Source organism: Mastomys coucha, unplaced genomic scaffold, assembly GCF_008632895.1.
Source record: "Mastomys coucha isolate ucsf_1 unplaced genomic scaffold, UCSF_Mcou_1 pScaffold1, whole genome shotgun sequence".
In the NCBI taxonomy this organism is placed as follows: domain Eukaryota; kingdom Metazoa; phylum Chordata; class Mammalia; order Rodentia; family Muridae; genus Mastomys; species Mastomys coucha.
The window spans coordinates 67,528,156-67,542,729 of NW_022196891.1; the positions used below are offsets into that span (position 1 = coordinate 67,528,156).

Consider the following 14,574-nt stretch of genomic DNA (forward strand, 5'->3'; position numbering starts at 1 on the left):
TTCTAGGCCATGACTAGTTCCTGGAATTGTTCATTAGACTGGTGTGATAGAAGTGCACAGAGTTATGGATGGTGGCAGGGAAGATGAGTGACATCCCACTCCCCCACCCCCCATCCCCCACACATGCACATCTGATAACCTTGGTCTTCCGGTGTTCGCTCTGCTTTTCATCAGTTGTAAGGTTCATAGCCCTCCGCCTTCCCCACCCCCAGTGCTGCCAAAATAGCTCCTCTCGAGATGTGAGAATTAATGAGATCATGTGTGTCGGGTTTTCTGATCGCTGTAAAAGATTATCTGTGTCTGAAAAATGGGCTTAATAAGATTAGAGCATTACCGAGAAATTCGAGTGAGAGGACGTGTGCAAACTGATCAGAACAATTGCTGGTCTAACTACACAGGAGCTTCAGAGATACAAGGAAGCACCAATGGAGGCCTAGAATAGCAAACAGATTACTAAGAAGTGAAGATGGTATGAGTCCTGTCCCAAAAGCTCTCAGAGACTTGAGGAGAGACATAACAGGCTGTACTGCTCTGCAAACCACGTGGGAATATATGACCACATGGGATGGGGTAGGGTGGGGTTTGAAGGTGAATATTCCCCATATATTGAGGGTGAATATTCCCCATATGTTTAAGTGTTTGCATACTTGTTCCCCTGGCTGGTGGTGCTATTTAAGGACATATAGCTCAGCCTGGCCCAGACCTTGTGACTTCACAGTGGGAAGAGGGTGGGAATGGTGGAAAGAAAAGAGAGGAAGGGAAGACACCAGTGGAAATGTGAAAGATGAATTGTCACAGCCTGATAAAGTCAGGAAGGCAGGCACAAGTGTAGCTGAGACAGCGGTGGTGGGAATACCTGTAATCCCAGCACTTGAAAGGCTGAGACAGGAGGGTTGCAAGTTCAAGCCTAGCCTAGGCTATGTAGTCAATCCCCAACTCCAAAAACCAAAACTAAAACAAAGGCAGGAAAGAGATTCTGGGTAATTTGGGGTCTTGGGGTCCTGGGGACCTGGGGCAGAGATGGAATGGCGGCATACAAGCTTGGAATAGTAGGTTCCAAGGTTGAGCCTGGGCCGAGGATGACCTAGATCACAGAGAACCATCTGACATCTCACTTCACAGCAAGACCTCAGGCCTGGGCACAACATATACTACCCATAATCATAAGGGAGAAGCCTGGCCAAGGCCCCTATCCTCCAATCTTACACGTGAGCTATAACACACACAATCACTGCCCATACAGGCCAACACAGCATCTCCCCCAAACCTTATCGACTACAGAGCATTCTCCAGCTCTGCTGTCTGTTCCAGACAGAGCGTGCAGGACTAACTAACCCAAGAAGGCTCATCCGAACAGTTTACCCTGAACCAGGAGGCACCTGGGAAGATTGGGTTTGTCTACTGCAGGCGTGGGGAACTCCTCTACAGTGCTGGTGTCTCAAGCTGGTGGGACTGACTTGCCCCTGCCTCAGAAGGCCAGGCTGCTCCCTTGGCTACCCTTCGGTGGCTGGTACAATCTCAAAGTTCCTGGGGAGCGGTGCGTTGGCCCACGGTGTGGGCTGAACACTTGGATGTGCTTGAACATCAGATCACGCCAACTAGGATTACATAAGAAACACAAGCCTAGGACAGATAAGGTGGCAAACAGAGGGATGTTTTAAGGAAGAAGGTAGCTAAACAGATGGCACTGGGAACAGCTGACTGTTGACATGGTAAAAGGAGAATAAGAAAGCTGCAGTTTCCTGGGAGGTTTTATTTGTGGGCCTTTTTTTCTTTTCCTACTGCAAAGGAAAACACACAGGCCATGTTTCCTGCTCCACGCAACCAACATAATCGTAAGCAACTCCCACGGGAGAGAATGCAGTCTGGTGTATTCGAGTTGGTCCTTAAATATTTCTTCAAGCCTGTTTCTCTGTCTGTATTAATAACCAAGTTTCCTGGGGGGTAGAGCTTCCCCAGGCTCCCTTGGGCTGGACTATTCATCATGGCAGCAGCTGGAGATAAGCTGGACACAAAGACTCGTGGTCTCAAGAGGGTCGGTCCCTAGATACGGAAAGTGGAGGAATTTTCTCATTAGTAGGAAGTCAGTGGTGGGATGACTGGGCTCTCATCATGTGCCCCTGGTGCAGATGACAGTAGGGAGGGAGGCTCACCGGAGGGGGAAAGACCTCCACGGGGATTTCACCACCCAACTGGAAGCTTCTGGGGCGAGCTGTCTTGAGAGGTGAAAAGCAGACACGCCACTTGTGCTTAGGGAGATAGTGAGTCTGCCCACATGATCGATCTGTGCTTGTCCCTACTCCCAGGAGAGCCACCGTGGTGGGAGTGGTGATGAGGTGCTTCATGTGAGGTGCTATAAACCAGGGAGGACCTTGTGGGGGCGCACGGCTGAGTGAAGCCTAGGTAACCCAGAGGGTCAAAGACTCAGAGAGAGTCATGGCCAGGCTGGGCTTGGAAATACAGAGGTTTGAGATGGCAGGGAATGAAAAGAAAATGGAAGGCTACAAAGTTTCCTGAACATTAGCATTCACATACCTCAGAGGGATGACTATCGACTGGGGTAACCTCCCAGCACTGCACTGATCCAGCAAACCAACTAGAGTTCTCCATAGCCTAGACTGTCAATGTCCTTTAGCAATTGGTTTCAGCCCAGAGGAAATGGAACCTCTTGCAGCCAAAATTAATTGGCCTGCTTTGTGTGATTCTGTCTGTGCTCTAACACATCTTGTTAGCATAGTACCTACAGGAGAGGCATGGCATCCTCATCCATTGTCAAGAGAGGGCCCTGTATTATTTGTCACCAGTGTCTCAAGAAACATGCGTCTTCCCCCTTTAGTTTCTAGACCAGCTTAGAGGACAGCACTGAAAAAGTGTCATATGCACACCCATTTCTACACTTATAAGAAATTCCCTACATTTTTTATAATCATTTCTGCATACTTGACTGCAGGCAATAAAATAAAAATGTTGCGCAACTGTGGGAAAGGAGAGTGGGATGTAACAGGCACATTTTAGCACCTGATTGATGACAGAAACAGAAGCCAAAGCCATCCAATAGATGAGGTCACCCAAAGAACGGTCACTGAAGCACAGACTTAAAGAAAAATGTTGTTATTATGTTTTCAATGCCATTTCTCATGCATGGAATACCGCTGGCTTGGTTTTTGTGTTACACCTGCCTTCTTCGAATAACATAGCTGTGCCCCCACGATGGAAAAAACCGGCTAGCTTAGAAAGCCTCACTTTCCTCCTTTTTGTTTTTTTTTTTTTTTTGTTTGGTTGGTTGGGTTTTTTGTTTTGTTTTGTTTTTGCCACCTCTGGGAAGTCACAATGGGATGCAGAGAAGGCCAGAGATTTCCCCTCATGTGGAGATGCTCATGACATAGAACCAGGAGCCTTTGCATGCTGGACTATAGACTCCAAACCCTGGCTTAGTCATGGCAGCAAAGGTCTAGACAGAGAGGACCCCATTTTTGCCTCCCTTGGTAATGTGAATGGCTGCATGAACATCATGGACGCCCCTTTCCCTCCTGTCCTCTCTACCTCCTTCTTCCTATTAAGAGTCAGAAGATGATTCCCTAGAATACTGGTTCTTGACTTTCCTAATGCTGTAACCTTTAATACAGTTCCTGTTTGTGGTGACCCCCAACCATAAAATTATTTTCGTGGCTACTTCGTAACTGTAATTTTGCTAGTTATGAATCGTAACATAAATATCTGTATTTTCTGATGGTCTTAGGTGATCCCTGTGAAACAGTTGTTTGACCCATAGGGGTTGTGACTCATAAGTTGAGAACTGCCGCTCTAGAGCACGATTCCTCTGGATCCCGAGATCTGACAACAGTAATGGCAAAGGGACGCTTCACCAGCTCTTATTTAAGTCGCATTCTCTCAGTAAATGATATCAAGGGCTACAGCAGTTCAAAGCATCCATGGAAGCAATTTCCCCAAGTCAACAGCTTTGAGTATTGTGCTGATAGCTGTTGATGCTAACTCCCTGCGAGGGAGCTGCTCTGGTCCCTGTGGGGAAGAATATACACATGAGCATGTTGTTCTGTTCATTTATGGTGGAAGTGGGCTATGGACCCTAGGGTAAGATCTTCAAGGAGGAGCCAATAGGCATTGTGTTTTCTTTCTGATTTCCCCCATGTACACATCATGTTGATGCTACAGTAACAGTCACATACGAAGACCCTTACAGCAGTTAGCCAGTCATATAAAAGATGGTCCATCCTGACTCGTCCTCATTACTCTACATCTCAAGTTGGAGTTTGTTTGTAGAACCCCTCCTCCTTACTTCTTCCAGCTCCCTCATTCCTCAGTCTTACCAGATTGCAAAGCAAGATATCATGGATCTGCACCCACCCAGATATCCTTTAGGAACCCAGTCAGGAAGGAAAAAGACAAGCCAGCAAGACACATTTATCATTTTATTATGCAATTTCCTTCTACAAGAAAAAAATCTCTAAAAATATAAATATGAACTCTCTAAAAAATACTCAGAATAGAACTATAATCTTGTTCTTTCCAACAGGGGCCAAACTTGTTCTTTAAAAGATGATGGATTAAAACACATGTCTTCATATCTCCCAGAACATTCACAGATACATTTCTAGAGAGAAGTGTGGGCTGGGACTAGGGTGAGGACACCTTCTTTCCATGTTTCCGGAAGCTCACTTTGTCATCTATCAAAGTATAGCTATGGGTTGAATAGGGTTATACAAATAGGGCTGGAAAGAAGTGGAGAGAAAAGAGCGCCAAGACCCCAAGCTTCTTTAAACAGACATTGAAGTTAGACCCTTCATTCCTCCCCGTTAGCCTGGCCCTGGGCCATGCAGATCAAAGCACCCAAAGGCCAACCCCCCAGAAGATCTGGCTTCATCGTGAAGGCTGATGCGCTGTAGTCCACACTGCTGAGATGGTCAAGGAGCCTGATGAGGTTACTCGCTGGAAGAACTGATGTGAGTGGAAGCCCTCAGGAGGATTTGTCGCTGCTGGGAAACACTTAGCCCCTTAGCACCAGGCAGTATCTGCAGCATCTTTACAAAATAAGGCTCAGTCTCAGAGGGCCTCCTGAGGTAGCGGCATCACACCTGTAGCAGAGAGATGGCCAGGATCCTAACAGTTGCTGCAGGCATCCATGACACCTAATCCAACATCAAGCATTAAGGTTGAAGTACTCAGGAGATCCCTCTTTAGGGCTTTTGGGACAATGGTGGGATCTCTTGGCTAACCCTGGGCCTGAGGGCCAGGGCTCTAGCAGTATCCTGGGTACTTGAGCAAGCCAAGCCTCATGCTGTTGGTCTTAGGCAACCATATTACCTAGTCTCTGAGGAGAAGAAGCCCCAGAGAGTAGCTACCTGTGAGCTTCCCGTCAGAGGAGCAAATCAAGATTTTGAGATGGAGAGCTCAGATTATAATGGACTTGCTCTCTGGTGAATGCTTAGACTTTCCACCCTAGAGCCTGAACTGTGTTTTGGGTAAGATCCTACATCATTGTGGGAAATCTATAGGTCCTCAAATGCTAGTCCTAAGGAATTCTCTGACTTCAGGATCCAATGCCACATCCCTGGGATGTTCTTGGAGCAAGGCACATGTGCTACATATGTACTAACAGTCCTATGTATTCCAACAGAGCCTTCAGATGCCTGGCTGCATGGATTCTCATCTGAGAGGAAGAGACGGGAGTTTGCAGGGACCACGAGATGAAGCCTTACTTTCTGTGGCAATGGAAGATGGGTCGAGAGAAAAGGGTCAGAGGGCAGAGATGGCCGAAGCCAGGCAGCTGCTTACGCAGGTATATGAGAGGGAAACCTCCATCCTAGGGATCCAGCTGCAGGAGTTAGCTCAGATGTCTGCTGGTTGGGAGGAGGGTAGCACACTGGTGATGCTGAACTGGGAAGAGAGACCTGTGTACCCCAGTGTCACAGATGGAAAGCCAAGCAAGCAGAAATGGGAAGATCACAGGAAGCAGGGCAAGAGGACTGCTGCATGGCCTGCCTTGGCTGGATGTACTACCCCCAGCCTCCATGGGGGAAGGGGGGCTCTGGCCTCCTTGTTCAAGAATAGGGATTCCTCTTCTGGCTACAAAGGCCCTTGTGGCTGGGATCACTACAGAGTCTCCTGGCCACAGGAAGACAGCATGATAGGGCCCCTAAAGGAAGAGAGGGATACAAAGCAAGTTAACCCGGAAGACAGGAACCAGTGAACGGTTGGTAAGTCTTGTTGGGTCCTTCCACAGAGACCCCGGCAGAAGCAGAGGAGGATCGCCATTACCTGAATAAAAGACAGAGACTCGAGGTATCTCTGGTGCTGCAGGAATTTAGGCAACTTCAGCACAAGCATAAAGAAGCACTTTCACTAAAGACAACTGCTTTTGCCTCCACGGGTCCTCACCACATTCCAGTCTCTCACATGCTCCACCCTGGCTCTCACACATACTGTTCCCAGATCCAGGCACTGCCTCATTCTTGGTGTGGAGTGGCCTGAAAAGCTGCTCTGACTCTCTGCAATGCCCTTCGCAGTCCTCACTGGTCTCTTCCCTGTGATCTCTGCTCTTGCAGGACCATTCCGTGCTCCCACACTCTCCTCTCTGAACATCAGAACACTCTCTGCTGCTTCTGCAGGGGTCTGCCCACTCCTGTCTTCACACACATACAGCAAGGAACCCCAGCAAGCCTGCCTATACCATTGTTCCCAAGTGCAAGATAGGTAGGGGCACACCCAACGGATGAGAAAACCCTGGGAACCCTTGGTGACAAGGCTCAACCTCTGAGGAAGCTCTCAAGGCCTTAAGCCTTGGAAGCACCTCCTCTGACACTGGGCCAGAAGCAGAGGAAAGATGGTGGCTAGGATTGTAGTCAAGGTGTAGCTTTCCAGGCCAGGTCCCATCATCAAGCCAAAACCTACCATTCTCCCCCTAGCTGTGGTCCCTTCAAGGCAGGGAGGCCCTGGACCAGTATGGAAGAAAGGGACAGAACTGGGGATTGGAGGTGGTGGGGAGGTCAAAAAATAGACAGCATATGAGTCTGAACAGACAGGCAAAGAAAATTCCTGCTAGATCCATCCCCTTGGGCTCATGGCCCCACGAGTCAGTAGGAAGCTGGGATAAGCCTGAAGGAGGATGAGTTCCGGCAGCCAAAGCTGCAGCCAGCAGCCAGCAGAGGAGCAGGATGAGATGCCACCGAGTCCCTTTGCCGTTCTGTAGACTCCTTAACTGGGACTTACGCGGGTGGCCATCTGGTCCCACCACATGCCTGGTAGGGAGTGAGCTCTGCTGTGCCTTCCAATGAGGCAGATGAGGGCACGGCCGAGTTGGGACAGTGGACCTGTGTGCAGTGGATGACAAAGCGAAGAGGATGCTCAGTAGGCAGGACAAGAGATTCTACTCAAAGGACAGCAGGTCTGGGTGAAGGCCCTCATTGTCAAGGCTGGAAGTCCGTGCCTGCAGAGGCGGGCTGCCGTTCTCCCAGCACTCAGCCAGACTGATGGGGCTCAAGCTGAGTTTGAGGCCATTTCTCTCAAGGGGTTCAGGGGAGGAGGATTTCCTGCCCTCAGCTGCCTTTAGCTTGGAGTCCTCCTGGGTGTTCTTGTGTATTAGGTCAGGTACCAACAGGGACACCTCACCATTGGGCAGAGCCTCTCCCTTCTCGCCCATCTCAATGGTAGACTCAGGCCGTGAAGTGTCTGCAGAGACAGGCTGAGCAGTAGGCGGAGAGTCTGGAGCCTGCCCAGGTGACAATTCCGTCCCATATTCTAGATTGCTTAGGACGGGATGCGATGAAATCAGCATGTCCTGGGTGGTCTTCAGGGCCCGAGGGGTTCGCTTCCGGGTTATGGGAGGTGGGGGATCCAGCAGAGGGAAGGCTTCTTGGACTGACCTGAAAGTCCATGACAATAAACACTCAGGTTTTATGGATGGCTGCACACCAGTCTACAAACATTTTCTATTCTCTGCTCCAACTGTCCCTTCAACTACACCCCGTCCCCCAGCAAGCGCTTTCTCTGTTGAGGGCTTATTCTGAGTTTAGGGTATAAATCTTAGCAACTTCAGCCCAACAATTAGCTACGGGGCTGCTCTCTCTTCATTCAGTGCTCACAGTGGCTCAGAGTGTTGCCTCTGAGAGCTGAGTCATCTCAGAACCCAAGTACTTGGTCCCAAGAAAGGTCACACAAGCTCATAGACATAGGGCTTGGAGTTAAGGAGCTGTGGGATGGAAACAGAAGGAGCTACATCAGGCTCCTCCCTCCCTATCAGACACTCAGTTCCACGGCAGCAGTTAGGAGGACTGGCTGGCGACAGAGCTCATATGGAGAGTTTCTGAGGAAGACCAGGGTTCAAAGTCAGTTCCAAATAATAACTTTCTGAACTTGGGTCACCTGCAAATGAAAATACACCTAAAGCAGGGCATGGTGGCTCACATCTGCTATCCCAGGGAAGCTGTGACAGGAGGGCTGCCATGGCTTTGAGGTCAGTCTGGACTGTGAGTTCCAGGCTAGCCTGGGCTACAGTGTGAAAGAGAGGTCAAGGCACGGTACCCAGGCAGGAAGTGCTTCTCTGGTCATGAAGGCTGAAGTGGGCTCTCATGACCACGGGTCCTATCCCTGTTTTTCTTGACAAATGTTCACTCCTTCCTTGGGTCTGATCTCTCCTGTATGCACTGTGGTTTCATCCACGTTCCTACCTCTACAACTGGGATAATGGGGGTGGGGGATGGGGTCAGGAGGACTCACCTTTCGTCCTCCGGCCAGGGTCCACAGGCTGCATCTTCCCCACCAGGCAGCTGGGCTCCAACAGTCTTATTAATCTCCATCACACCCACGCTGCCCAAGCTTGAAGTCTCCTTTCTTCGCAGGAGGTCATTGACCTTGGCCCCCACAACTTTGCCCAGATTCCTAAGGTGTTGGCTGCTGCCCACCCTCAGTCCTGGTCCTCCTGACTCTGGGGCAATGGAGCCTGGGGCCCCAGGTCTGGACAGGTGGGGGAAGGAATGGCTGGCTTGGAGTTTTGGAGTGAGGGTTGTGTTCAAATTCTCAAACATGCTGTGATCGACTATAGACAAAGAAAAGAAAAAGAGAGAGAGAGAGAGAGAGGCATGTAAGTGGAGGGGAAAAGGACCCTGGACTTTGTCACTCAGCTTTCCTGGTTTTGCAATACACCCCAAAGCTTCTGGAAGCTTCCAGTAAAAGTGCTTATAAACTTTCCAGGTTTTTTTTCTTTTTTTTTTTTTTGGTAATAGAACATGAGACCAACCATTCCAGTTGCTCCCCACCTGGGTTAATCAGTGAATGACTCCAGTCATGAAAAGTCAAGCATATTCCTTTTAAGCTAGCCTCTTCGACGTATGGCTTGACCTCTTTGGCCTTGGGGTCACCAGGCCCTTTGAAGCAGAGAGAGAAAGGGGATGAAGCATGACATGTGACATGCCGACACTGCCGTGAGTACATGCTGTGTGCTCTCTGTCTCAGGCACCAGGACCAGGGGCTGCTGCAGGAATGAATGGCAGATAAGGATTCTGGGTAGGGCACTGCCTACGGAAAGCCTCATGTGGTACATATTCCCTTAAGGGATAGGAGCCAGCGGCTCCTCAGTGGAACTTGGGAGAATAGGTAAAAGCCCGTGGACACAGAGGCTAGACAGTCAGTCAGACCCAGTGTGTGGCACACGGGCAGGAACTTGCCGTTGGTGAAGCACGGATGTCCCAACAAACCCATGCTCACTTGCTCCCCATGAGAGCCTAGTCGAAGGAGCTCATTAGGCTAGAGAGAGGCTCAGAGTAGTAACTGTGGGCCTTACGTCACAATACCAGTTACTGGTTGGCTGGAATTAGAACTCAGGTCTTCTGACCCAGCATTGAGGGCTCTTTCCTCTACTTGGGTCATGGGATAGCGATGGAAGCTCGTCCTCTTGGGGCCTGTGTATGGCTTGAACAGTTAGTTTGAGTGTTAGCTTACTGGGAGGGAAACATTTCCCAAGGCTGAGGCCACACTTCATGCATCTTTGTATTTCTACCTTCAACACCAAGCTTGGGCCTACACATAGCAGGTACTCAGTGAGTACCTCAACTGAACTGTCCAGATTCACTTGGGATTATGAAGGGCAAGATGGTAGGCCTGAGGTCTATTGTTGAAATGTCTGGAGCTCCAGGCTCTGTGCCGTGTTGCTCACACACTGTGTGCTGGATAACTTTATGTCAACTTGACACAGGCTAGAGTTCCCAGAAAAGGAGCCTCCATCAGGAAAATGTCTCTATAGGATAGGGCTGTAAGCAAGCCTGTAGAGTGTTTTTCTTAATTAGTGACAAATGGAGGGTACCATCCCTGGGCTGGTGGTCCTGGGTTCTATAAGGAAACAGGCTGAGCAAGCCATGGGGTGTCACCAGTAAGCAGCACCTCTCCATGACTTCTGTATTAAGCTCCTGCCTCCAGGTTCTCTTGAGTTTCTGTCCTAACTTCCTTCATTGATATCTTTGGATGTGGAAGCATAAGCCAATAAACTCTTTCCTCCTCAACTTGCTTTGGTCATGGTATTTCATCACAAGATCAATAACCCTAACTAAAACACACTGACTCCTGGGCATCTGTATTCTCTCTGAAAACTCATCTAGGTTATCAAAGTAGCCAGACTTCGAAGCTGAGTTGTCTGTGGCCATTGTCCTAGCTTTGTTGTTTATTTGTCCCTGGGTTCTCACTGTGAAGTCTGCTAAGGGTCTGTCTCAAGATTGCCTGAGTCTAAGTCCTTATGTTCAGTCTCACTTGAACTGTATGTACTACTGAGTTCCAGGTCAGAGGGATGCTTCATTTTCTGTGACTTGAGTTGAGAGATCCCAACTGGCTCAACCGCCTAGACAACTTGTATTTGAAGGGACCCTGGGGAGCACGGAGAAAGACATGCAAAAAAGAGTAGGGATAATCTCCCTACTTCACACTGCTCCATAGGCACATTTCCTCCATGAAATATGGGCTGGTAGCTCTTCAGGTCTCCTGGGGTGGAACTACTGTGTGGTGACAGAGATATGCCAGGGAACTGGGGACAAGCCCCAGGCTGCTGGAACTCCAGACATGCACCTATCACAGTGACAGAGCGCTTTGGCCAACCCCCACAGCTGCTCCTGACCACGTTCATAAGCGTGTGTCTCACCACGTCATCCACTCTGACATAATTTCCTATCATAGTCCAACATCCTTCTCATTGTCTTTACTTGTGCACTCTGCCAGCTAGCAGAGGTGATTCGGAAATGATCTTCACCATCCCTCTGCATCCAGAAAGTGCAAGGGACAGAGAGGAAGTGTCTGCAAGGCCCCGTGGGTGTGTGTGAGGAGGAAGAAGTTCTCTTACTGCTTGCTCGACCTCATATTTCTCTGGTAGTTTCTTTACATTTTCAGAGCAAGCACACTCGTCTTTAAAAGTGGAAACACTCAAACTGCTCATCAAAGTGATGGGTAAATGAGGAGCATCTATTCCGTTCGAAGCACATCCTTAACAAACAACTTAGAGGATGCCTAGTTTGAGTTTCCTGTACTACTTCTCTACTTCTTATCGTATGGTCTACAAGAGTCTAAATTGCTCAGTAACTAAAGGTGGTTCTACTATATACTTTCTTTATCATTACCTCAAAATTTCTGAAAATATACCTTCTTTATATAATAGAATGGCAAACCCCCTTGAAAAGGGCTATAGACCCTTAGAGTACTTTCATCAACTACAAGTCCTAGCTTAGGGTTTTGCATAGGAATAAACATTTAATAAAAAATCAGGTTAGCCAAATTTGACTTTTCTGGGAATTTTTTTTTCTAAAAAAGAAAAAAACAGATTTATTTATTATATGTATGTGAGTACATTGTGGCTGTGTTCAGACACACCAAGAGAGGGCATCAGATCTCATTAAGAGATGGTTGTGAGCCACCATGTGGTTGCTGGGAATTGAACTCAGGACCTCTGGAAGAGCAGTCAATGCTCTTAACCACCGAGCCATCTCTCCAGCCCTTGTGGGAATTCTTATGCACATCTCAATGATGACCGATAGTACAAGGACATCACCCAGACTGCCTCCAGACTTGTGAAAGTGGCCTCAGAAGGCACAGACGCCGTCTCTGTGGCAGTGCTTGCAAGGGCTTGTGAGGTGAGGCTAGAAAAACCTTGTCCTCTCTGCAAGGCTGGCCTCTGTCGTCCCCACGGTGAGCCTCTTTCCTGCTGATGAGCCTCTCACACTCTGTCCCTTCAGCCTCAGAACTACAGCCTCGGTGACTGAGAGAGCAATGGCGAGGAGGATATGAAATGTGGTTGGATCCCAGCTGGGAGGACTTCCCAACAGCACTCCCAGAGCATGCACATACTCAAGCAGAGGAGGGGGCATCTGGGAAGATATGTCATCCACAAGAAAGAGGGGATCTTACCTGTCCAAGAAAAGGGCTCGAAAAGCAGGTGGGAAACAAATGAGAGAAAGACACATTTATGTATCGAGCAACCACTTTGAGAGAGGCATTTCCTGTCTGTGCCCATCAGCGACAACACGTGAAAAGGACTGTGCTACACAGGGGTATGGCAAACCCTGGAGAGACCAGGTTCCCATGAACTCTTCAATATCTAAGTCAAAATAGGTTCATGATTTCAAAACAACAAAAAGATACTCCTGCAGCCTTCCCAACTTCCCTCCCAACATCCTGGGTTCCCCTTTACAAGATCTCCATCTTCCTAGTTGGCCACAGCCACACGACTAAGTCCCTTGGGTCCTGTGCATATAGCTCCCAACTACACTCCTTTCATATGTAAATTGCTAGACTGCAGTTGGGGAGACATCCATACACTCTACCTCAGTCTGGAAAAGCCACGCGGCAGAGGCTGCCCATCACACAGCTGACCTAGAAGGGAACTCAAAATCACATATCCTGACTCCCAGACCCCATGAGCTTCCTTTAAACCACAGTGAGCCAAATGAAATAACCAACAACCTCAGAGACACCAACATAGCACAGTTCAATTTACACTATAAATGTTCTAGCGTTCTAAACCAGCCACAGGGAGAAACAGGAGCGAAATCAGTTCTCCCATTCCTTGAAATGTTTAAGTACCTGGGAATAGATGCTCAGACCCCTTCTACAGGATGGCCACAGTTGGAGCTCAGGGGCAGACTGTCTTTTGTAGCCAGTGTAAACACATTGTCATTTATATCCAAAGCACTTGTATATATCTATGTTAATGGGCTGTGGTGGTCCAGAATGGGGCGCCTGCATCTCTTTTTAAAGGTCACAATCACCTTTCCTTTTTATTATACACCTTTCTAGGGTGCCAGGTTAGGGTTAGGGTTAGGGTTAGGAAAGAAGGCAGAGAGATGAGGCGGCCCTGGAGTCCACAGTCTCATCAGCACACTGCCTTACAATGAACAAACGGGATGGAGGAAGCCACTTGCCTAAAGAAGCACCAGCCATCAGAAGCAAATATCTGGTCGCCAGTCTTAGGAAATATATGTTGAAGTATTTAGTATAAAAGGATATAGAGTAACTTACCTCCAAATAGTTCAGAACACAAATAAACAAACAAAACACATTTAAAGACTGGGAATGTTGGTCAGTGATAGAGTGATTATAACCCAGCATGCACAAAGCCCTGGGTTTCATTCCCAATCTCATACACACACACACACACACACACACACACACACACACACACACACACAGCAGGTGGAGGAACTGACAACACAAAATAGGATAAAATGTTAAACCATCTGGCTTAACAGTATATTTTGACTTCTGCAAATTTTAGATATTGAAATTATTTTCTAAAAGTATATATAAAAAAAAAACATGCTCTAAACAACACAACCAGTAAAACAAAACAAGGAAAGTCTTGTGTGGTTGAGGGCAGGAAATTAAGGGAGAAGAAGAGCAAGATGGTTACTCTCAGAGGAAGGAGGGTTTCCAGACGTGGGAGCACATGGGAAGTTCGCACAGAAAAGGTGACAGTCATAAAGAAAATAAGTGGCAAGTGGCACCATTGCAAACGGCTCTCCAGTGTTCTTCCTCCTTGCTGGGCATTCTTAGCCAAGACAGGCCACTGAAGAATGGCAAGTTAAAAAAAAAAAAATCAAGCTATTAGCCCCACGTGTGAAGTACAAGTGGCAGAGATTTTCTCCCACTCTGTGAACTACCTGTTCACTCCACTCATATTTTCTTCTGCTGTGTGTGGGCTTTTACATTGCATGTAGTCCCTGAGGCTATTTCCTGAGTCACTGGAGCTTTGCTTAGAAAGTTCTCGTCTTGACCTATAGCCTAACGTGTATTTCTTAGGTGTCCTCTAGCAATTCCAGTATTTCCAGCTGGTAGTCGGATCTACTCTGAAGTAACCTTTGCATGGCGTGAAAGACAATGAGTCGAATTTTATTCTTTCACAGATGGATGTCCAGTTCTGTTAGAACTATTTGTCTTTTTCCCCCACTGGATGCTTTTGACACCTTTGGCAAACATTAGTTGGCTACACCTTTGCCTGTTTATTTCCAGGGCCCCTGTTTCATTAGCCTGTCTGTGGAAGGTAAAAATCTTAAGTTAGGCCACCTACCTCAGAAAGATAAAAAAAAA

The 14,574-nt window shown here is 48.1% G+C and overlaps 1 protein-coding gene across 4 annotated transcripts in view; it reads right to left on the reverse strand.

Annotated features, from left to right (window-relative positions):
* Positions 1–4,416: 4,416 nt before the first annotated feature.
* Positions 4,417–14,574, reverse strand: part of LOC116103215 (carboxyl-terminal PDZ ligand of neuronal nitric oxide synthase protein-like) — a 301,440-nt gene continuing 291,282 nt past the window's right edge. For all 4 annotated transcript variants that reach the window (XM_031388845.1, XM_031388836.1, XM_031388856.1 and 1 more), the window contains 2 exons: positions 8,734–9,052; positions 4,417–7,880 (listed from right to left, as the gene is read on the reverse strand). In XM_031388845.1, the coding sequence (XP_031244705.1) occupies positions 7,385–7,880; positions 8,734–9,052 (815 nt within the window). In that variant the 3' untranslated portion in view covers positions 4,417–7,384. The remainder of the gene's footprint in view (positions 7,881–8,733; positions 9,053–14,574) is intronic.